Source organism: Micropterus dolomieu, linkage group LG18 (genome assembly GCF_021292245.1).
Source record: "Micropterus dolomieu isolate WLL.071019.BEF.003 ecotype Adirondacks linkage group LG18, ASM2129224v1, whole genome shotgun sequence".
Lineage (NCBI taxonomy): Eukaryota > Metazoa > Chordata > Actinopteri > Centrarchiformes > Centrarchidae > Micropterus > Micropterus dolomieu.
The window spans coordinates 11,817,326-11,839,457 of record NC_060167.1 but is presented as its reverse complement, the minus strand read 5'-3'; the positions used below and the strand labels follow the sequence as shown (position 1 = coordinate 11,839,457).

The following is a 22,132-nucleotide window of genomic DNA, read 5'->3' as shown; positions in this document are numbered from 1 at the left end:
AGATGAACCAGACAGTGATCAGAGAGTCCTAAGGCTGCACGGAGAACAGAGCGATAGGCGTCCTTTAATGTTGTGTAGCAGTGGTCCAGTGTGTTAGTGTCGCTGGTGGGACACTTAATATGCTGTCTGTATTTTGGAAGTTTATGACTGAGGTTTGCTTTGTTAAAGTCCCCAAGAACAATATGCAGGGAGTCTGGATGTTTTTCTCCATGTTAGTTATCTGGTCAGCCAGGAGTATTAACGCCTCACTAACACAGGCCTGAGGTATCCCACCTCAGGCCTGTGTTAGTGAGGCGTTAATACTCCTGGCCGACGAGAACAGCGACCAGAACAAACGAGGAAAACTCCTGTGGTAATAATAATAATATAATAATAATAATAATAATAATAAATAATGTCTCTAGGTAAGGCCTGCATGATTTCTTGTGACATCTGTGCACCAACCTTCGTTTATATAGAAACAGAGTCCGCCTCCTCGTGTTTTTCCCGTGAGCTCCCTTTCGCGATCCGCGCAGATGAGATTAAATCCCGGTAGGTGAAGTGCGCTGTCCGGGATGCGCTCGGTGAGTCACGATTCCGTGAAACAAAGGGCAGCAGATCTGCAGAAGTCCGAGTTAGTTCTGTTGAGGAGTAGCAGGTCGTCCATTTTGTTGGCCAGAGAGCGGACATTCGCCAGGTGAATTGAAGGGAGCGCAGTGCGAAATCCCCGCTGTCTCATCTTAACCAGCGCACCTGCACGTTTTCCCCTGCGCCGTTTCCGAAGGATCCCAAACAGAGCTGCTGCTCCTCCAACTAGTAACTCCGGGAAAGTTCCAGGGTCAATAAAGAGCGGTGGAATAGTATGAGCAGTTGAAAGTCAAATGTTTAAGAGCTCTTCTCTGGTAAAAGTTACCAGAGAGGGACAGCAGCATTAATTAACAAAAACACAAAAAGCACTACGGAGCGTAATCCCGAGGCGGCTGTCTGCAGCGCCATCTTCATCTAGAACCAAGAAATCAAAGAAATCAAAAGGTGCTTCAACAAAGTATTAGTCTAAGGGTGTGCACACTTATGCAACCAGGTTATTGTAAGATTTTTATTTTTCATTTTTCCCCCTCAAATATTTCAATTTGTTTTTCTATTGAATTGTTCACATTATAGGTTACATTAAAGGTGGAAAAAGTTCTGACATGATTTATCTTTGTCTCAATATTTTACATCATAAGAGCCTGGCATTTTAATAGGTGTGTGTAGACTTTTTCTATCCACTGTATATACAAGGTGCGCACGTAGGAGAGGCCCACGCTGTGGGTGGGCGTAGACAGCTTTTCTCAGTGCCACTCATGTGCGCGGAGGGGGTAAACCCAATAGCCCAATGGAACTAGTATTTTCCCCCGCTAAATTTTACCTTCACGATCTCCCCGTTCTGCCACTCTCTCTGTCTCTTTCGCTGGCACACACAGGAAACACAGGGAGCCAAAACAGTGATGAGTGTTGCTGCACAGTGTAGCCAGTGAAAATCAATAGTGTCGCAGTCATATTGACGAATATGTGAAATTTCAGTAGCGTGGTCATTCATTCAGTAACGGTGAAATGCGTCGAATACAGGGGGCAACACTGGCCTCAGACCAGCAACAGACATCACGGGTCTTTGTTATGTGCACACCTCCGACTGTCCAGGCGCTGCAGTTCCGAAGGTCCCGCCATTTGCGTTCTGTGAACATTACGTTATCAATTAACATTTAGATAGCTTTTTGACATTTGTTAATCAATTCAGAATCTTCCATGTCCGCATCGCAGTGTATCTAATAAGAATCTATACTAACTGAAAACGTAATATTATTCGAAGATTTTTGGCACACAGTGGAATAAACTTGTATTACTATTAGTTATAAAATATTAAATCAAAAGGTCACAATGAGTTATGAACTTTGCTATAGTGCTTAATGCATGTTTAAGTGATTATAACAATTGTTATAATTTCTTATGGAAGCATTATATGGTGTTATAAATATATGCATAAGTCATTATAGTGATAACCTTCATATAAAGTGTTACCCAAAACTCTAATAGCATCAAATCGGCTCATTTAAAAGGAATCATTTGCTTGTGTGTGGTTACACTTGAACTGCTACAAATATATAAAACAACCAAATAATCTAATTTAGGGTATTTATCTAGTAACTCCGTGACAATAATAGTTGAGACGGAGGGGGTCAGGAGCTAGCAATGGGCATCATGATCTCAGGGAAACAAATTCTTACATGATAGTATTAAAAGGCTGTTATTAAGGGCTATACCATGCAGATAAATGCATTGTCTCCCTCCTATGTCGAAATCATTGAACAAAAATTGCCATCCCTCATCCAAATTTGATCAGTAAGCATAAAATTCAATCATGCTGTGAAGCCTGACGTTACAGCATCTGGCCTGTATCTGTTGCTGTGACAAACAAAAAACTTCATATTTTTCCACTTTAGGTTCTCACACTGCCTCAAGCCGAAGCCATTTTTGTTTGTGTTTCACTTTTAAAGGCATTTAATAAGGCAAACTTTCAGTTCCTGTCTTGTAAAGGCGGTTTATTAAACTGCTGAGTAAAAGAAATATTTCTTTTAATTATTATTATTTTTTAATCCCACAAGGGCTACCCACAAGTGTCTTATTTTCTCTGTAGGATGGGAAAGGCAGATTTTCAATAAGAAACACTGCTGTGGGCAAAAGTGATGAGAATCTCAGCAGAAATGAGCAGCTGCAGGATGAAAAAAGTGCAGAGTGCATCATTGTTCTTCGAATACCATGAGTACTGATTTATGACTGTAATTAAACCACTGTTAAGACCGTATATGGATTCCAATGTATGATCTTAACATGCGCTAGCAGATCACGATCAAACACTTTCTGGGGCCAGGATATAAGACGCAACTAAGACAGGCTCTCATTCATAGGCTTTGTACCTTAAACTAAACAGTAAATATTTGATATGATTCTGCCTTTAGAGTAGTATCTCTACCTTTGACTGAATGGGTTTGCATCAGCTACTGAGTGACCCTCAGTAGATCCCCGCTGGTTTTTCATCAAAGCAGGGTAGCATTTAGCTCTCCAGATGTGACCGCTGATTGAATATCTTGTTTGTTTTTTATTATTTGTGACTCTCCACAGCGCTTTCCCCCCCAGACTGGCTGCATCTCATCTCAGCCAGTCCTGGTACCACGTGGGACTGCTGGCTGGAGAGAACAATGGAAGAATGGAGGCTGTATGATAAAGGGGACAGCTGCAGTAGTCCCCTCTCAGCTGTAGGGAGTGTTAACCAGTGAACTGCTCTGGGCTTGGTTCACTGCTGCCTCAGGGACTTACTGTTGAACCCAAGCTGTTACTCACATGCACAGACAAAAAAGTTCTGCTGCCTTTCAACCAAGAATAGCTCTCTTCAAAGCCATCCTTGCATCACTTAGTACATACAGTAAAATTGGAGTTAATTAGCCATAAATTGAAAAAGGGCTCGGGGGATAGAGCTAAAACTGGTATCACGATATTAAAAAAAAAAAAAAAACTTCAATATATACATCACAATATGATACAAATGTATGCAAAAGTAGTTCATGTACAAGTATATTTGCAATACAGTACAGGCTGTAACTAATGACTATTTCATCATCAATTAATCTGCAGATTATTTAGTCAATTAATTGTCTATAACTCATCATAAAACTGTGAAAATACTTCCAGAGACCAAGGTGACCAAAACTAAATCTCACACTGGAGAAGCTAAATTCATTTAACTAAACTATTAATGAACTAGTCTTTGCAGCTTTGGTTGAAATTAAATATTATTTCTTCTGAACAGGGGTATATCAGACAAAACATAAAAACATCAACAAAAAAAACTTCTTCATTACAATGTGCTTTTCGACTGTATGACAGAATGCTCAACAATAGCACAATTAGAGCCCGACTAATACTGCTGATTCATACAGATCCATACAAATAACATAAACTAACATTTATCACTAGAGATGAGGCCTAGGCTGAGTGTGCTGTTATACAGTATAAATATACAGTATAAAAAAACAACAAGTGGCACTTTTCGGTTGGTGTAACAAAACAGTTTCTAAACTGTCTCAAACATATCTTTGGCATTTATTTTGGCGTTATTTGTATAGCGCCTTTCTTAATATTGTTATCTTATTTGAAATAACTATATTTCTGTCTAGTATTTCACCATAGCATCAAGATGCCTCGGGATTAAAAAAAACAAACAAAAAACCCTCCAACTGTACTGCTTCATTAGTGCCAAAGTGTGTTTGCTTACAAATGGAGTTTGTTTTCAGTTTCAGACCAGCTCCATCCATTAATTTGTATTTCCCTGATTGCAGTGCACCTGAGCATACACAGACCGGAGCTCATAAAAGCCAGTTGCTGTATATTTCATACACATATCATCACACTGCAATCAGTAGATCTTGCCTGAAGCAAAAAACAACATAGGAGAAGCAGTGTATGGCAGCATTAACGACTGAACTAGATGCGAGGTAGAATGTGCAACACAACAGAGTGATAACGTCTGTGATAACTGATAATGTAAGATTAATCTGAGGGTACCCAAATGTAAACATTCTATTTTAAACCAGGGACTCTAGAGAGCTTCTGCTTCAGGATGCAAACTACCAAATTAATTTAAACTGCACAATTCCCACTCTACATTAAGCTGCTGCATTATTTCTCAGCATGCTATGGAAACGTTCCGCAGAGGGGCATGCTGCATGAGAATTCACTATAATTGCACTCTAATTAAGCTAATAAACAAATAGAAGCCTTAGGGGACACAATAATAGCTGCGTGGGGGAATGTCATTTATAAAGATCACAATCTTTTGTTCTAGGTTAGCTTCACTGGAGCACTATTATTCATGTTATTGTGAATAATGCTGGTTATCTTTCTACTGTAAGGTCACAAAGAGAGAAATGAAAGGACCAGGGGATGGTAACAGGTAGCAGGGAAGAACACAGAGCCGACACAGTCGCGAGCACACTTCTGTCTGACATCTAGTCTCGTAGAACTTACTGCAACTCCCACTCATTGTGTGCACTAACAGCAGGTTTTTGTCATCGAGTTGACAGTGCCAATAGTGTGATGGAGTCTTCATAGTGAAATAAACAACACCACTCAATGCATCAGTCCATTCATGCACTGTAATGGCAGTGCCTCTTTGTGTGGACTGATTGAATTTGAACTGAGCCCATTGTGCTGAAGCCTCATTCCCATGCAAGCTATTGTCCGACGCTGCTCCTCCTGCCTCTGTCTTTGAGACAGCTGCTGATTTAGATGGTTTCTCTAGGTAAGCAGGTGTCACTTCTATTCCTGCAGCTAGCAGAAAGCTTGGTGATCACACTCCATAGATAGACCAGATGTCTCTGTTTGAATGATAGAGAAAGCCTCCCATGGCATTCGTTACATTTATCCTGGCACCAGATGAATAAATGACTGTGCTTGTAATGCAGAGGCAGAGGCCTGCTGTAAACTGGTGATGAGCGTACAGCGAGGCTAGATAAGGTAAATCAAGACCCGGAGGAAGTGGAGCATTTAATTGCCCTGAAAGACATGTCAACGTGGGCTGTGAGGCTTTGTGGGCCCTGTCATTTACAGTACGATGATTATGAGGTGTGTTTGCTTTGACATGTTAATTCCTTAAATAAGAACTGTGTTTATGTAACAGCTCAGAGAATCAGTTCACAGGGTTTGTTTTTTATATGAAGCCTTGCACAGCAAAACTGGCTACTTTACTGTTAGGCAGTAGAGCTGTAAGTAATGATTATTTTCATTGTAGATTAATCTTTTTTCATTAACCAATAAGTTGTTTGGTCTATGAAATGTTAGAAAACTGTGAAAAATGACAAGACGACAAACTCAAACATCTTGGTTTGTCCACAGCCCAAAGATATTTACTTTACTGCCATAGAGGAGTAAAGAAACCCGAAAATATTCACATTTAAGAAGCTGAAATCAAAGAATTTACGTTTGTCTTTACTTAAAAAAATCATTTATCTAAATAGTTTGATTAATTTAATAGTTGACTACTAATTAATGATTCATAGCAGCTTTATTAGGCAGTAAAAGCCAATAAGTTATCCAGATTTAATTAACAAAACACGCTGTTTGTAACAGCCATTCAGAATGATACATAGAAGCGTTCTATGATCTGACACTTGCCAGGGTGACATCATTTGTCTGTGCTTTCCAAAACCGTTCAGTTTTATGATCCTTATGATTGGTTAAGTTGGTTTGAAATTACTACTATGTTAAAGTTAGGGGTCTCAGTCAAAATGTCTCTGTCACAACTTTTTGTTTAAGGTTTATGAAACCATTGTCATAGTTAAAATAACTTTTTTTTCCCAGCAGAAAATGGAACTAAATGTCCCTGAATCCTACATTGGTGACCTACTCATCCAACGAACTCCTCCCTCTGTGGATTTTGTGGCTCACACTACTACCTTGCTTGCTTTGCCACTTAAAGTAAACGTTTGGTGTTTTTGGGGACTTGCTGACATGACTGATGCAGTCTTTTTTCCCGGGAGGACAGTCTCTTAAAAACAGTCTACAATACCAAAGTAACTTAATGCTGCTTTTTTCCAACTCGGCACTCAAAAGCCCTTTTAGGTATATATTAAATATGATTATTCTCTCTCAAATGAGGCACGAAAAAATGTAGGACATTTCCCTGAAGCATTTCCATTTTGTCTTCCATCTCATGTCTTACCTTAACAACGCTCAAGGCAATGGTAGAAGTTTTCCAAATGACAAAAGTGGAACTATCTCCCAGCCATTGTGTATACAGTTTTCTACAAGAAATAATAATTCATGAGTGATTAATATAATTGTGTATTATGGCTGAGACATGTTTTCAGGGTTTGTAAATTAAACCCATCTGAGGTGAAGGAGAAGAAACAGAAAGTAGGACTTTACTTACCCTTCAAAGCTTTTTCCCCCCACTTCTATTTTACTATTCAAAGCCATGCTAGCTAATGGATTACCTCATCCTCCAAAAAAGCTGTTCAATCTCCCTGTGATTGTATAATTCTCTTTCATCTTCAGAGAGAGGAGATGGAATGATTAAACAAAGAACTCGCTGATATCCCAGGCTGCAGTTGACTTGTGACTTAAGATGTGCAACACTCACATTAAAAAATAATGTGGACTTTGCACTTGGACTGCTTTTTCTTTACTTTGGGATGCTTGTTGACATTTCAGTACATTTTCCTGAATACATTTCAGTAAATGTAACATATAACAAGCAGTCTCTATTGAGCTCAGCAGGACTCATTGTTTTCAACATGTAGATGCCGTTTTGCGTTTTAACACCAGTGGATTTGTGGGGTAAGAGGAAGCCAGTATGCAGATCCACAATAGTTTAGACTTTATGGTGTTAACACAACATGCAGCATATGACAAAATGTAATTGTACTGCTGGTCACATATTGCATTATTAATGTAATTCAATTGACTGCAGTCATATGCAGATTTTCTGCAATGCTGTAAACTATAGAAATTATTTTGGGATGCTGAGCGTGACACAATGCGCACACACACACACACACACTCTAGAACGTTTTTCCACAAAGGTAACTATCACAGCCAGTTTTCCAGGCCAGCATTTTGATGCATTGTTTTGTTTAATCCCAGAGGGAAGGAGGTAAGGATTAATTTGTTGCATCTGTCAGACCCATGCTGGCACCACTGATAGTGTCCATGCCAGTATGAGGCCTTTCCCTCACTGCTGTACTCTCTTGTAGCCACTGAGCCCCTTTTGTTGCACTGCCAAAAGACCTCTTTCAACTGGATCTACACATTTCTACTGTGCCATTGTTGTACCCCTTTGGCTTTGAACCAAGAATGTCTCCACTGGATGTGCGTTACAAGCCCAGCCTCCATTTCCATGTCCCTTTCGGATCCCTCTTGACCTGTGGCTTCCCATTGGTCCCGCTGGATGTGATCCAGGTCCACGGTTCATGAGGTCAGACACATTGATTTGACATGGGAATGCGAGTGTGAGCTTGTGTTTGTGTAAAAGCTTGTGGGTCTCTAATGCAGTACGGCATATAGCCGTCATATATCAGTCATAGGCTTGTGTTAGATTATTAGAGGATGCACTCATAAAACTGTGTCAACACTTCATAGGTTGTTAGTACATTTGAAATATGAGGCTTCCACATGACATCATAGAATACATGCACAGTAGAATATTTTAAAATAATTAACATTAGTGTGGGACTGAGGTACAAATTTAAAGATTTCTGAAAAAAAAGTTGATGAGTGTGCAGAAAAATCCAGGATTCAAATTTAAGTACAGACATATTCAAAGCAAAATGTACTTATTATTAAAGTATCATAGTAAAAGTATACACAACAGTTGCTGTCAAAGTTATACTATATTCAGTATAATCTAATATTCATATTGACATGTAAACAGAATTGTATTGTAGCTATCCTACTTGGACCTAATTATAGCTGCTTGGGCTGAACGATTAATTGCATTACCGATATTTTTGCGATATGATTAAATGAGATTTTCTAATCGTAAAGGCTGCGATTACACTCTGGTCACATGACTCGCGAGAGTAAATAAGTCTACAGAGGAAGCATCAACTTCGCACGTTACGCTGTATCTTGCCTTCTTGTTGTACAATGGCTTAACAGAAGCTGACACTACAGAAACTTTGGCGTCACACGGAATGAAAGTAGCAACCACCACCCGTGGGTAAACTGGTGGTGTTGGTGGTTGAAATCGTCGGGCCATCCGCCGCTTTGGAGGACAGGAAAAATGCGGAAAGACACGTGTAGTATGGTAAGCGATCGGTGCCAGCGTCACACACACAGCCAAAATATCTGTGAAACGGCGTTTCAAACTCACAAGTCCGAAAGAGGCCCACTCTCTCCCGAGTTACAGCCAGTGCGCTGCTTACCAGCATCGGAGGCTGCGGGGGTGGGGAACTCCGGTGTTGTCAGAGAATTACTAAACTTGTCTATTAAATACGAAAGGCTTTTTTATTTTCATTGGCCAACTTTTGAATTGAACCTCAAACTGAGTATTTTTGGAGGTTTTTGAGATACTATTAATTGGTGGTTGAACTGTAGGTTTTGTATTGAGTGCTAACTCCATAATACAGTGTGGTGAACGCCTACCTGATGATATATCCTATTATTTAATGCCATGACTTGACTCTCAAATTATCTTTCTCATATTATTAAAATTTGATATTTCTTTTCCATCATTGCTCATAATAATAATTCATGCAATTCATGCATCACCTAATTTCATCAAACACAGGCCTGACCTACAAGAAAGAAGTATGTTTACTAATAATACAGAAGGGAAAGAGCTTAAAAATTAATCGCATATTAAATCGCAATCGCAATATTGGTTAAAAAAAAAATCGCAGTTAGATTATTTTCCAAAATTGTTAAGCTCTACTAGCTGCCTAATATACTGTTTGATAGTTTATTCCAGTGGTTCCCATTATGTGGGTCAGGACACAAAGGGTCACGAGACAAATCTGAGGGGTCAAGAGATGGTAAAAACAGGGCAGAAAAGCCCTAACATTTCTGCTATAACAAATTGTGCTTATTTGTTAGACTCAACTGTAGTCTGTAGTTTTTGGTCTTTGTACCTCAGAAAATAATGAAAATACAATTTGAATTGGTCAAAGGTGGTAGACACAGGCAACATGTGATGGTTCATAGAGATGACAATAATTCCCGTATGTATGTAAAACTTATTCTGCAAAGTTACTAGTAACTATAGATGTCACTGAAGCAGATGTATAAAATAGCACACAATAGAAAACACAAAATTGTACTTCATTATCGTACTTGCGTAGATGTACTTAATTACTTTCCACTACTGCTATTCGTTTTGTTATTTTGTGAACAAACCAAGAAGAAACAAGCAAACATAGAAATCTAAAAGGCACTGCAATGAGTGAGGAAAAAAAAGCTGTCTGACAAAAGGAAAAAAGAAATGCTTCAGCAATAGATGTAAGCTTACCTTTTCTGTGGATTGTGAAGTGCCAAAGAAGATTGGAATGAACGCTAGCCAAATAATGCAGGTGGTGTACATGGTAAAACCAATGGGTTTGGCCTCATTGAAGGTTTCCGGCACTCCTCTGGTTTTAATGGCGTAGACTGTACAGGTGACCATAAGCAGCATGCTGTAGCCCAGCAGGCAGATCAGAGACAGGTCAGAGATGTCACACTTGAGCACACCACGAGCCATCGTCGGGTTAGATGTCCTCTGGTCCTCATAGTCAATAATGGCCTTGGAGGGATCGACGCCAAACCAGATGCACACCCCGAGCAGCTGCACTGAGGCCAGGGTGAACGTGATGACTAGCTGAGAGGCTGGAGAAATGAACCTGGGTGCGCTGACAGACATGGAGCCCTGCTCAAAGATGCGATAAATACGATTGGTTTTGGTGAGCAGCGCAGCATAACTGATGCTCATGCCCAGACCCAAGAAGATCCTCCGGAGGGAACAAATTCCCACATCAGGGGTAGAAATCATCAGGAAGGTTGTGGCATAGCAGAGGAAGATGCCAGTTAGCAGCACGTAGCTCAGCTCTCGGCCTGATGCTTTCACAATGGGAGTGTCATTGTAGCGGATGAATGTGACCACCACAAACACAGTGGCCATGATACCAACAACCGCAATAAGCACAGGGATGACTGCCCACGGAGAGCTCCACTCTAGCTTAACAATGGGGATTGGAACACAGCCCGTGTGATTCTGGTTGGGCCGCAAATCAAACCGACACATCTTACACGTGTAGGTGTCTGCCTGGTACTGATACCCATCGCACCGCTCACAGTGCCAACAGCAAGGGATGCCCTTCACGATCTTCTTGCGCTCGCCAGGCTGGCAGGGGTGACTACAGATTGAGGAGGGGATCTGACGGGCACCGCCAGGCCACTGCATCGTACGAACCTGCGAGGGAGGAAGAGGGACACAGACAGACATGAGTGGACACAGAGAGAGTGTCAAAGATAGAGGAGAAGAGAATTTTAGTGTACTAAACTGTCTGTATCCTGTAAAATGGTGGCGTGTAGAGGTAGTGCTGCTTTATTGGAGGTCAAGGACAATACAGACGGTGGTTACTTGCTGTTTTAGCTGTTTGAACATGGCCTGCCTGTGCTACCTGGGTTTATTTATTTATTTAGTTTGGGCATGGAAAAGGGCAAACAAGAGGTAAAAAAAACATAGATTCAGCAAAATTTAGCTTTGGGAGGTCAAATTATCTGAAGAGCAAGATATGAGGGGAAAAGGGAAACCCACAGGAAACTGACAGTTTGAACTGACAATAAAAGATAAATTCTGTTTTAGGATACAGCGCTCCTTTGTGGATTTTCCCCTTTTACAAGCATACTTGTAAAGATAAATTACATTCGTCATTTCAAATGGGTCTGCTCTGTTTAATTTTATATTATTAATTTTATTCAATTGTGACTGTTCATCCAAAGCCGGTAAATTTGTCTCTAAATGTGCATTTAATTAAGAACTCAAGCAACACTAATTAAAAACAGCTGGCTTTAGAGTCAGAAGAGGCACGTTCCACAGTAGGTGCCCACCACAAACCTCGCTTTTTTTTCTTTCTTCCGTAGCACATGTTGTTGAAAGAGTTAAAGAAGGCAAAGCTCCTCTCAAGCTGCTTCATGTGTTCAATTGTTACTCTCTTTTGCCTGCCCAAGGCGTCCTCTTCATTTTGTCAAAACATCATTTGTTTGGTTCCTTTATGTAATTTACTGTTATAATAACGTTATTTCATCACACTCCCTGCTCACAGTATTGTTTTTGGAAGTCAGTGATGCCGTCTGGAGAGATGATATTAAATACGTCTGTCCTTAAGCTCTCATGGCTTTCTTTTCATCACAGTCCGCCCTGTTAATCATTTAAAGCGCCCTCTGGATATTTACACCTTTGAAGATGGCACTACGCGCTATCAAATGGTTTGGGAGGAGTTGGTGAGCAAACACATAGTTGCTGAGCTAGAGAAAACAACTTTTCAGGGAAGGATTTTCATTGCAAACACGGATCCACACATAACACTTTTAGGCTGAATGCTGTCAATCCTTTTGTGTAGATATGTGTGGGCATAGAATAGGAAGGGGCAATGCTCACGTTGAGATGGAGTTGATCCGTCCAGTGGCCAATTATTTTGTATTCAGCTGTTCGGTTTCTGATCTGGTATTGGTAGATCTCGTAGCGTCCAGGGGCATCTCCATTTTCATTGAAGAGCACCGGGTTGCCAGCTATGCCTAAATGAGAAAACAATCATCATCATTTATTGCACATCATTTACTTATTTTCTGTGTTGTGAGCATAAAAAAAAAGCAAACTACGTGTTGCCATTGTTACTACAGTTATTATTCCACTACATTAGAAACCAAACATTATGTGCTTTCTTTTCTGATTTAGCAAGATGGCTAAAATCATATTCTTAACTACTGTGGGTGAAGCAGATGATTGCTTATAAGCACACGTACACACCAGGAATTACGTTTATATTGCACAGGCAATAGTTTGCCTATCACGTGGGGAGGTGTAAAGTATGTGCAGTGTGGCGGTTGTGATTGTGAATAGCTTGTCTAACTTTCATGCCAGAGTACGCAGTTCAAGTCCCGTCACAGACTAACAATTGAAGTTGGCTTTTTATAACCGTGACCATGATCTTTTGAGTCTGACTGAGTTCCAGACATTGAAATCACCACCCTTATCTCTGATTTGTTTAGTGATGCAAATAATCTGGTGTTTTTCTCAGTAATAAACAATTATCCACTCAGAGCTTTGTAGTTAGGACTAAGAATGGGTACGTAATCTTTCTACTTAGGTAGCTAGCAACTTGGCTACATCCATGAAAAATAGTGACAGAAGCGAAGAATGAGATTGACACGATTCTTAAATTTAGCCTTTTTATTTTTTATCGCGGTCAAAAATGTTAACTACTACAAGCAACCGCTACCACAACTTCTTTACTGACTGAAAATGATGTTATCAAGACAGATACATCACTTGCCACTGATTGAGCAGAGCAAAATAAAAAAACACCCCTCCCTAACAGAAATCAGAATCTGAATTAATAGACTAAATCTAATCATTCAATCAAGATTTTGGAAAAAGATAATTCTATAAAGTTGGCATTGAATGTTTAAAGATGACACATATGTAGAACCAAGCTGCCTTGTGCAACCAGCCTTGTGTTGCTGGCTACCAAGCAGCATCTACTGAGCTTCGTGCTTTGAACAGTGAAGAACTGACTTTGAACAGCTGGCTGTCGACAGGAAGTCCAGAGGTTGACAACTGACCCCCTCCTGACCTCAAACACACATTTCCTGTGTGTCATGCCGTCTCCATGAGGTGTTCTCTGCTTTATCATTGTGATAACAATGTATTCCTGTGCGCTGTTTTAAGACAAGCTATAATGAGTGTCACAAAGAAAGCACACCAAAGATTCCTCTGTAAGCCCCCCGATGGAGAGTAGAAGCCACACTTCCACTCCGGCGATCTGTTTAATCATGGTAAAATGTGGAAAGGTTCTCTGTAGAGGGAAAACAAGGGAACTTCATGTCTAATTGCTTTTCACACCAATTTCTACCTTACCCTCAAACACTGATGAAATCCATAGGCCCGTTTGTTTTTCTGCCTGGTTTATTATTAAGTCCTCCAAACCACAATGAGCATCCCGGTTCAGAACAAAAAGGTAAACGTAGCCAATTGCTGTTGATGGATTTCTGCTTAGTATATTTTTTTTCTTGCTCTTTGTTTTGACGCTGGAGGATGCAGCGCCCTAATCCACATCTCGATGAGTCAGCCATGCTGGATTACGGCATTACCATTTTACTCAGCCTTGCCTCTGTGACAATGCCGCCCACATCACAAAGCAGTTAGTGATCATGGGTGGATTACAGTGACTTTATGAAGCAGAGATGCATTATGTTCATATAAACATATTAAGCACATCAACATTATCGGTAAACTGTCATATTTTCCATCAAAGATTTTTATCGTAGCACGCTTTTTTATTCTCTTTTTCTCCAATTTCCCAAGCTTTTAAAAGCACTTTGAGGCTGTATGCCTTCCACTGTCATGGTTGGGGTTATATGCTCAAGCCTGTAAGTGCTCACATGGACACTGAAAGAGGAAAATGGACCCTGAATGCCACACTGGTGGTTTTGAGAGAATAATGCAGCAACACTGACAGCACAACACTGCTGATACTGTATGATTATATTTAATAGCTTTATGGGTCTTTTGGTCATGCTTGCTTTTCAAATTAAGATCTTGAAAATAAGAGATCTTTTTCAGTGGCATTGAGCTACTGTAATTTTGCTTCTACAGTATCTCACAAAAGTGAGTACACCCCTTGCATTTTTGTAAATATTTGATTATATCTTTTCATGTGATAACACTGGAAAGTTGACACTTCGGTACAATGTAAAGTAGTGAGTGTACTGCTTGTATAACAGTATAAATTTGCTGTCCCTTCAAAATAACACATCACACAGCCATTAATGTCTAAACTGCAGGCAACAAAAGTGAGTGAAAATGTCCAAATTGGGCCCAATTAGGCATTTTCCCTCCCCGGTGTCATGTGACTTTTAGTGTTACAAGGTCTTAGGTGTGAATGGGGAGCAGGTGTGTTAAATTTGGTGTTTGTAAGTTGGAGTGTGTTGAAATTGTAATACAGCTTAAAATGCCTAATCTATATAAATATAATCAAAGAGGTTGACCTGTGTGTGTATTTGCCTTAACTGCTAATAATTCAAGATATGAGCCTATTTATTTCCTGTACAGTGAACATCAGATGTTTAAAAACATCAGAAACAGTAATAACTATTAAATATAAGGTTATTAGTTGTTCTGATATTAAAAGACCTGTTAATCAAAGTAAGAGTGACAGCAAGTTAAATCCTGTGTTTTTAAATGTTGGTGGTGAGGTGATTGTGGCTTTAATGTTGTTATTCACACAATTTTAATCTGTTATATTGATAAAGACTGTGCTACATCAGATGTCCGCAGCAATAAGCATCATGCATTGAATACTGGACTGTTGGAATATGAGGTGATTTTTTTTTTTACCAGTAAAAGCAGTTGTGTATGCATTACTTCTTTCCCATAAGGTGTTTCTCTGCTGAGAGCAAAATATCTTGATTCATGTTTATTTATCTGAACGCGGCCACATGAGGTTGTTCTCTGCGAGGGCAGCCGAATAAATACAGTAGCTCACTTTAATGCAACTTTTAACATTTTAACACATGAGGTGTAACCAGACGGTATTGTGTGCCGGCACAGCACATCATGTATCTCCAGTATGCATTATGGTGAAACAAATGTAAAAGACAAATCTGGCTTCTCATTCTTTGGTAATAAAACGGCACATTAAGGCACTATGGAGAAATACTGCCAGGGGTCCCTGTCATTCTTCCAGAGGCAGTAGTGTGTCCTCTTCATTAAGAGTGAAGAGAGTGCTGCATTTTGGGGCAGTGCGGTCAATGTTTGAGTTACAGATGAGGAATTAGGCCTGTCATGTGGCACAAACTGCTTGTCTAAACAGTCCTGTTCCTAGTCAGGGGCATAATGAGTTCCACAGAGGCCTCTGCCACTCTGCATTGTGCTGTGGGCTAATGTGACGGGGTAGCCTGAGGTCGCACATGTGTGTACCGCAGGCTACTCCTTTGCTCATTGCTTTGCATGCTCCCAAAAAAATGTTTGGGTTAATGTAGTGCTTGTTATTATAGGTAATATTTGATGACTGTGGTACTACCCCCCCCCTCCACTGCACATACACACCTTAAGAATTACCCGAGTATGATCATTAATCCAACAGGTGCTTGTTCTGCATGGATGCACAACCGGGACACCTTGGTGAATGGCAGCACAGATTGCTGCCCTCTACACCGGTCATTAACTTTTAATGACCTGTACGCAGGCAAGTCATGCAGAATTTAACACAGATCCACTTTACTCTTGAAGGGTGTGTGTGTCTTTCCTGCCCCTCTGTCATTATCATGACATTTGCATGTATATATGTTCATGTATTTACTGTATAACTGTAACGCTCTAACTGGGTTTTAAATGTTGACAGAGTCACATAATGGCAGAGTCTACTATAATAGCCAGCACAAACAAAGTGGAATTAGCAGTACTCTAGCTACCATGGTAAATTTAACATAATGTCTTTTTTTTTTTACTAAATTATTACTTATAATAGCACCAATTCCATCAGAACAGCAACTGAGTCTTGGCATATTCACCAATTTGCTGTTTTTAATCTCTTTTAAACCAAAATACTCATTTATTCATTTATTAAATAATTGCAACTGGGTCTGCTGATTTTGAGATTAAATTACTGTTAGCACAACTTAAAACTTATGAGGTTTCAAATCCAAAGTCTATCATGATTGGGATGGATTATGCCCGTTGATTAGCAGGAAGGATTTTAATGTAAAACATCACTGCAGGAAGAGTTGAGTTTCATTGATGTTAACTTAACAGTATTCGAAAACCAGCAATATGGAAATGCATGGAAATGATATTCAGAGCAGTGAGTATGACGTATGGTGAGTAGTGGTGTGGAAATTATCCTGAATTCATCAAGACAACAAGTGATAAAACCTTTGAACTTTGTGACATATCAAATGTAGTGGCACAAGTAGAAATGAGTCATGAAGTCAGCAAACTGAGACTATAATGTTGAGGTATGAGCAAGTAAGGCTGGAGCCTTGTTGAACTGAGTAATGGTGCATTTCTTTGCTTTTGAAATTAAAATTATTTTCTTAGAGGAGGATTGTGTTATTTCTTATGTCAAAAGTTACATAGTGTTGCTTTAACAGCATATTACAACAGGAGCAGGGCCACAAAACACAGAAGAGTAAAGTATGTCACCACCTGAACATTGATAATGTATGAAAGCATTTATTAACCGAGACATCCTCTCCTTCATACTTAAAATGTCCCTGATATTTGGTGACGTGAAAACCTGCAAAAATCACCCATTACATTTTTTGAGGGAAATATGACAAGATGCACTTAGGATATAATGTCTTAGTTACCCTAAATTTTCAAATAGTGTCTATCTGTATTTTTTGTAGTTGCACATCTTACAGTACATGTACAACAGGTTTTGGGATGGTCCATTATAATGACAAATTATATACCACACTATGATTGAAAGGCTTTATATATTTAGAATTGGCCATTCTTATCATGCTAAGATGCAGACAGTCAGGTTTTTATGAGCAACAAAGCTGAATGTCTTGTAAGTGAAAGAAAGACATTTTGCACTATGCAAAAATCATGTAGAAGCATGTTTTCAATTGCACAACAATGAAAACTTTGCACATCCTTTAGGAGAGAGATGTGTGCAGCAATGGAAAACCCTCAGAACTCGCCTTTATTCCACATTCATAACTGCTGTCCCTGGTGAGAACGATGGCGTAAAGGCCACTGCATTTAAGTCTGTGGCACAGCAAAAGCACTTTTCCATGCCGCGATGAGCAAGAAAAGACACATGGAACACTGGTGGGAAAATTCATTCAATTGTGGCTTACTGAAGTCTGAACAACTCTTATCTTTATCGAATGCAGAGGTGGGAACAAGAAAGAAGGAAGCTCTAAGTGTCAGTGCAGTACATAAAGATAGACTGGATGTATTTGATTCTCCTGCTTTGTCGGCTGCAGCTTCAGCTGCTGCTGTATGAGCCTAAATATTAGCACTTTATAAGTTGTCGATTTGGAATAAACAAACAGCTACAACTGTAGGTGCATCTGTGTGGAAGATATGATTGGAGAAAATGTAAAGGCTCTTGAGAAAGCACACAGACATTCAAAAGGCTATACTGAAAATATCCCAGCCAAGCAAATACTTTTGTCAGATTACTTTTTTTCCTTTTCTAAAAGGTTATCTGTCATCAGCTAGCTTACCGTGTCCCCTGTTGAGATCCTGACAGCCAACTGAGATTTCATAGATAAATGGTTTTTTGAGTGTGCAAGGAGTATGGCCACAGTGAGCTTTTTTGGTTTTTAAGAAGCGCTTTGACATCTGACCTTTATCAGTTTAGTTTCATTACAAATGCAACCTAAGACACAATACATTTGCTATGGATATGGTCTTACTGGACTCTTGGGAGCTGTGCAGCTCTACAGAGAAAGAAATGTGTTGTCTTTTTAGCAGATGTCCGCTAAAATTGCTGAGAATAAACAGAAATGAGTAACAATAGATTCTTGCTGGCTCAGCCTCAAGAATGATTCATCACAACAACAAAAAATGACCTACTTTTACACTTATTTCTGGCAATTGCTATTTGCAAGGAAAAAAGGATGACTGCTCTGTGTGTTTACTGGTGCGTAACATTAATATCACAACACAGAGATAAATATTATCATTGAAAATATACACATTCCAGCTCAGTTCAGTCTCAGCATTTATTTTGACTTCTTGTTTTATTTATCTGGACAAGTTCAATATATATATATATATATATATGCACAATTGGATGGAGTGTAGTGTAACCTCAAGGCAACCTCTCTGGTCAGATGGTGTTGTAACATTTATACAGTTTGCCTGGTTAGAATAAAATTCAGCTCAAAAGAATCTACTGCACTGGAGATGTATGTCCCTGCTTACAGTTTTTACTTGAATAATCGCTTAGTTGTCAAGTATTAAATTAATCGCCAACTATTTTGACAGTCCTTTCTTTTAAAGAAAAAACGTCCAAATTTTTTGATTTCCACACCTTAAATGTGAATATTTTCTGGTTCCTTTACTTGACAGTTTATATTCAGTTTACTGTCATAGACAGTAAACTGAATATATCTCGGTTGTGGACAAAATAAGCCATTTGAGGATGTCATCTTGGGCTTTGGGAAACACTGATCAACATCTTTCACAATTTTCTAAAACTAACATTTAATTATTTGAGAAAATAATAGACAAATTAACCGATAATGAAAATAATCATTAGGTGCAGCGAATAACACTAATTGTCTCCTTACCATGCCACGTATTAGTGTGTTTAGAGCATCTCCAGAACAGTCTGCAGTGTTCAGTACTAGGGCTGAATGATTTGGGAACAAATCTAATTGCAATTTTTCTGCCAGATAATGCGATTACGATTCAATTTGTGATTTTATTGTTATTTTTTTGAAGTTTTGTTAAAGTTCAATATTCACTGCCAGTCTATTTTTGACGGAAGCCGCGTCAAGCAGCACAGAGCAGGTGAACCAGGCAGGAAGTCAGACAAAGAACGGCATAGAGAATCCGGTCAATTTTCAAAATAAAATACTCTTTGCAGACTCCCGATCGTACATCAACAATAAACACAGTTAAAACAGACAAAAGAAAGAAATAATTTAACTACGTAGCTTTCTTAACCATAGCAGAAGCACAAAAATCAAGGACAACTGAACAAATAAGCAAAATCTGAACAAGTCAGCAAAATCAGACAGGCAAAACGCTCTTATTCTGGAATGCTCAATGTGGGAAAGGTACCCTGCAAAGAGCGGAACGGAATGGGTTCACAAAGAGCTGTTAATAAATTAACAACACGTTAACAACATGTAGGCTAAACGCTCCGCTGCTGAAACACTTCAGTGTGAGTCCTGACAAAACCGCCATTATCCCACGTTTTCCTCTAGTTTCGTTTTTTGTTGTAAAATGTACACGCCCTCCGCCCGCTCTGATTGGTGAGTAGGACCGTAACAGGAGGCGCATGGCGCTTGTGATTGGCGAGCAGATCTGTCACACAAGGATGAGAACTGCATGACTGTAATTAAAACGGGTCAGATGCGCTGTGTAATTGACCTACATTTTAATCGCTGTCTTCACAATTAGCTAATTGTGTTCTTTCAAATCGCAATTTCGATTTGAAAATGATTAATTGTTTAGTCCTAGTCAGTACCTATAAAAGTGGTCCAAGGAAGGAAAAGCTGTGAACCAGCGACAGGGTCATGGGCAGCCATGGTTCAGTGATGCATGTGGGGAGCGAATGCTGACCCTTGTGGTCCAATCCAATAGAAGAGCTACTGTAGGTCAAATTTCTGAAAAAGTTGATGCTGGTTCTGATAGAAAGGTGTCGGAACACACAATGGTGTCCATACCTCGACGGGTCAGGACTGTTTTGACAGAAAAATGTTGATATGTTATGGCTGATCTGTGTGTGTGTGTGTGTGTAGTAAAAAAATAAAGACATAAATACAGGTTGTCTAAAGTTAGCATGTAAAAAAAAGACATTGGACGGAACGTTTGTGATTGCCTCTGGTAGCAGCAGTGCAGTCCAGGCGACAGTAGGAGTTACTTGATACTCACTACAAAGAACAGTAATGTATGTCAGAATGTGAACATTGATAATGTATGAAAGCATTTATAATCAGTGGCATCCTCTCTCTCATAATAAAAATGTCCCTGATATTCTGTGAAGTGAAAGCCTGCAAAAATTACCCATTACATTTTTTGAGAGAAAATATGTTCTTTTACTTCTCAGATATGAATTAAACATTGAATTGACATTCTGCCAATGCAACAAGTAGATATTAGAATGACAAATTAGCTTGAAGAGCAAGAGTTCAAATTAATAATTTATCCGTACAAACACTGCATACTCAAGTCTCTGAGAGAGAATTTTAATTGTCTTAAATTGCTTTGCTTTAAAAAGGCAGTGTCTATATAATGAAGTGCTGGATCACTGCTCTTTGTGTGAAAGCAGTTAATTATTAATATACCAGTCATGAATGTGAACTTGACTGATAGCTGGGTATAATGGAGAAAATGGAAAATAGGTCATAAACAGAAGAAATTACATTTTGTAAAACATTCATGGTTGCCAGAGGAAAATCATAATTGATTTGGTGATTCTGACTTTTCATTTAGCACCATCATCAGGTCAGAATTTTAATTTGTTCAATTGGTTTACAGCTAAATACTTGCAAAACTAACATTCCTTTCATCTTTTTTTATTAAAGCATTATTCCTGCTTGTCTTAGCATGTTAGCATTGTCATTGTGGGCATGTTAGAAAACCGATCTTAGCATTTAGCTTGAAAACTTGCTAATGGCATCACAGAGGCTTGCCCAGCTGCAGACTTTCATAGTGAAATTGTAAAGAGTTGATTTTAATCTAGCCTGATTATCAACTGTACATTAACTGTGTCAGTAACGTATTACAGCAAACTGACCTTGGATATGTCATAAATGATCCAATCACATGTTTGCTGAGATCTTGTGCGACAGCCGCTATTGGCACTCACAACATCTGCGTGACTGTGTTTCACAGCTTTTGTTTGGTTAAACTATCAAGCCATGTCAGTTTGCTATGGTTTTCCTCATGTATTGTTTCATTTATGGTACAGGTTTGCTATAACTGTAACATTTTTGCTTACACACTAGGGTAGACAGTGTGTCCTCCAGCTTGTAAAACAAACAAACAAAAATAGTTTGTTGTCTGAGCTCATTGTAGTGAACTTGGTCAACGATTGGGTTTACTGTGAACTGCAATGGCACAGATTTATATATATTGCAGTGTTGAATAAACCTCTTCTGAAACTCTTCCAGATCTGCAAACTGACATCTCTTGTCTCGAATATGAAAGAAGTCAATTTGGAGACTTGTCAGACAACCCACAAGAAGATATATGTCGTCAGGATAACAAAGTCACAGCAAGATGTGAACAATCCTACACCTTCTCTTTGATTGTTTTAGCAAAGAGAAAGACTGAACACACACACACACACTTTCTTCTCACTACCTGATGTGTTCTGAGATAAGGTTTGCCAGATACAGTGGGTACGGAAAGTATTCAGACCCCTTTAAATTTTTCACTCTTTGTTTCATTGCAGCCATTTTCCAAAAATCAAAAAAGTTCATTTTATTTCTCAGTAATGTACACTCAGCACCCCATCTTGACAGAAAAAAACAGAAATGTAGAAATTTTTGCAAATTTATTAAAAAAGAAAAACTGAAATATCACATGGTCATAAGTATTCAGACCCTTTGCCGTGACACTCATATTTAACTCAGGTGCTGTCTATTTCTTCTGATCATCCTTGAGATGGTTCTACACCTTCATTTGAGTCCAGCTGTGTTTGATTATACTGATTGGACTTGATTAGGAAAG

At 39.2% G+C, this 22,132-nt stretch overlaps 1 protein-coding gene across 4 annotated transcripts in view; it reads right to left on the bottom strand.

The window, feature by feature from the left end:
- The window catches only part of LOC123956610 (metabotropic glutamate receptor 4-like), a 174,246-nt gene that overhangs the window by 24,250 nt on the left and 127,864 nt on the right, over positions 1-22,132 (bottom strand). For all 4 annotated transcript variants that reach the window (XR_006821583.1, XM_046028924.1, XM_046028925.1 and 1 more), the window contains exons 8-9: positions 12,146-12,282; positions 10,019-10,954 (exon numbers count right to left, since the gene is read on the bottom strand). Coding sequence is in view for 3 of the 4 variants with exons in the window: in XM_046028924.1 (XP_045884880.1) it covers positions 10,019-10,954; positions 12,146-12,282 (1,073 nt within the window). In the remaining variant the exon portion in view is untranslated. The remainder of the gene's footprint in view (positions 1-10,018; positions 10,955-12,145; positions 12,283-22,132) is intronic.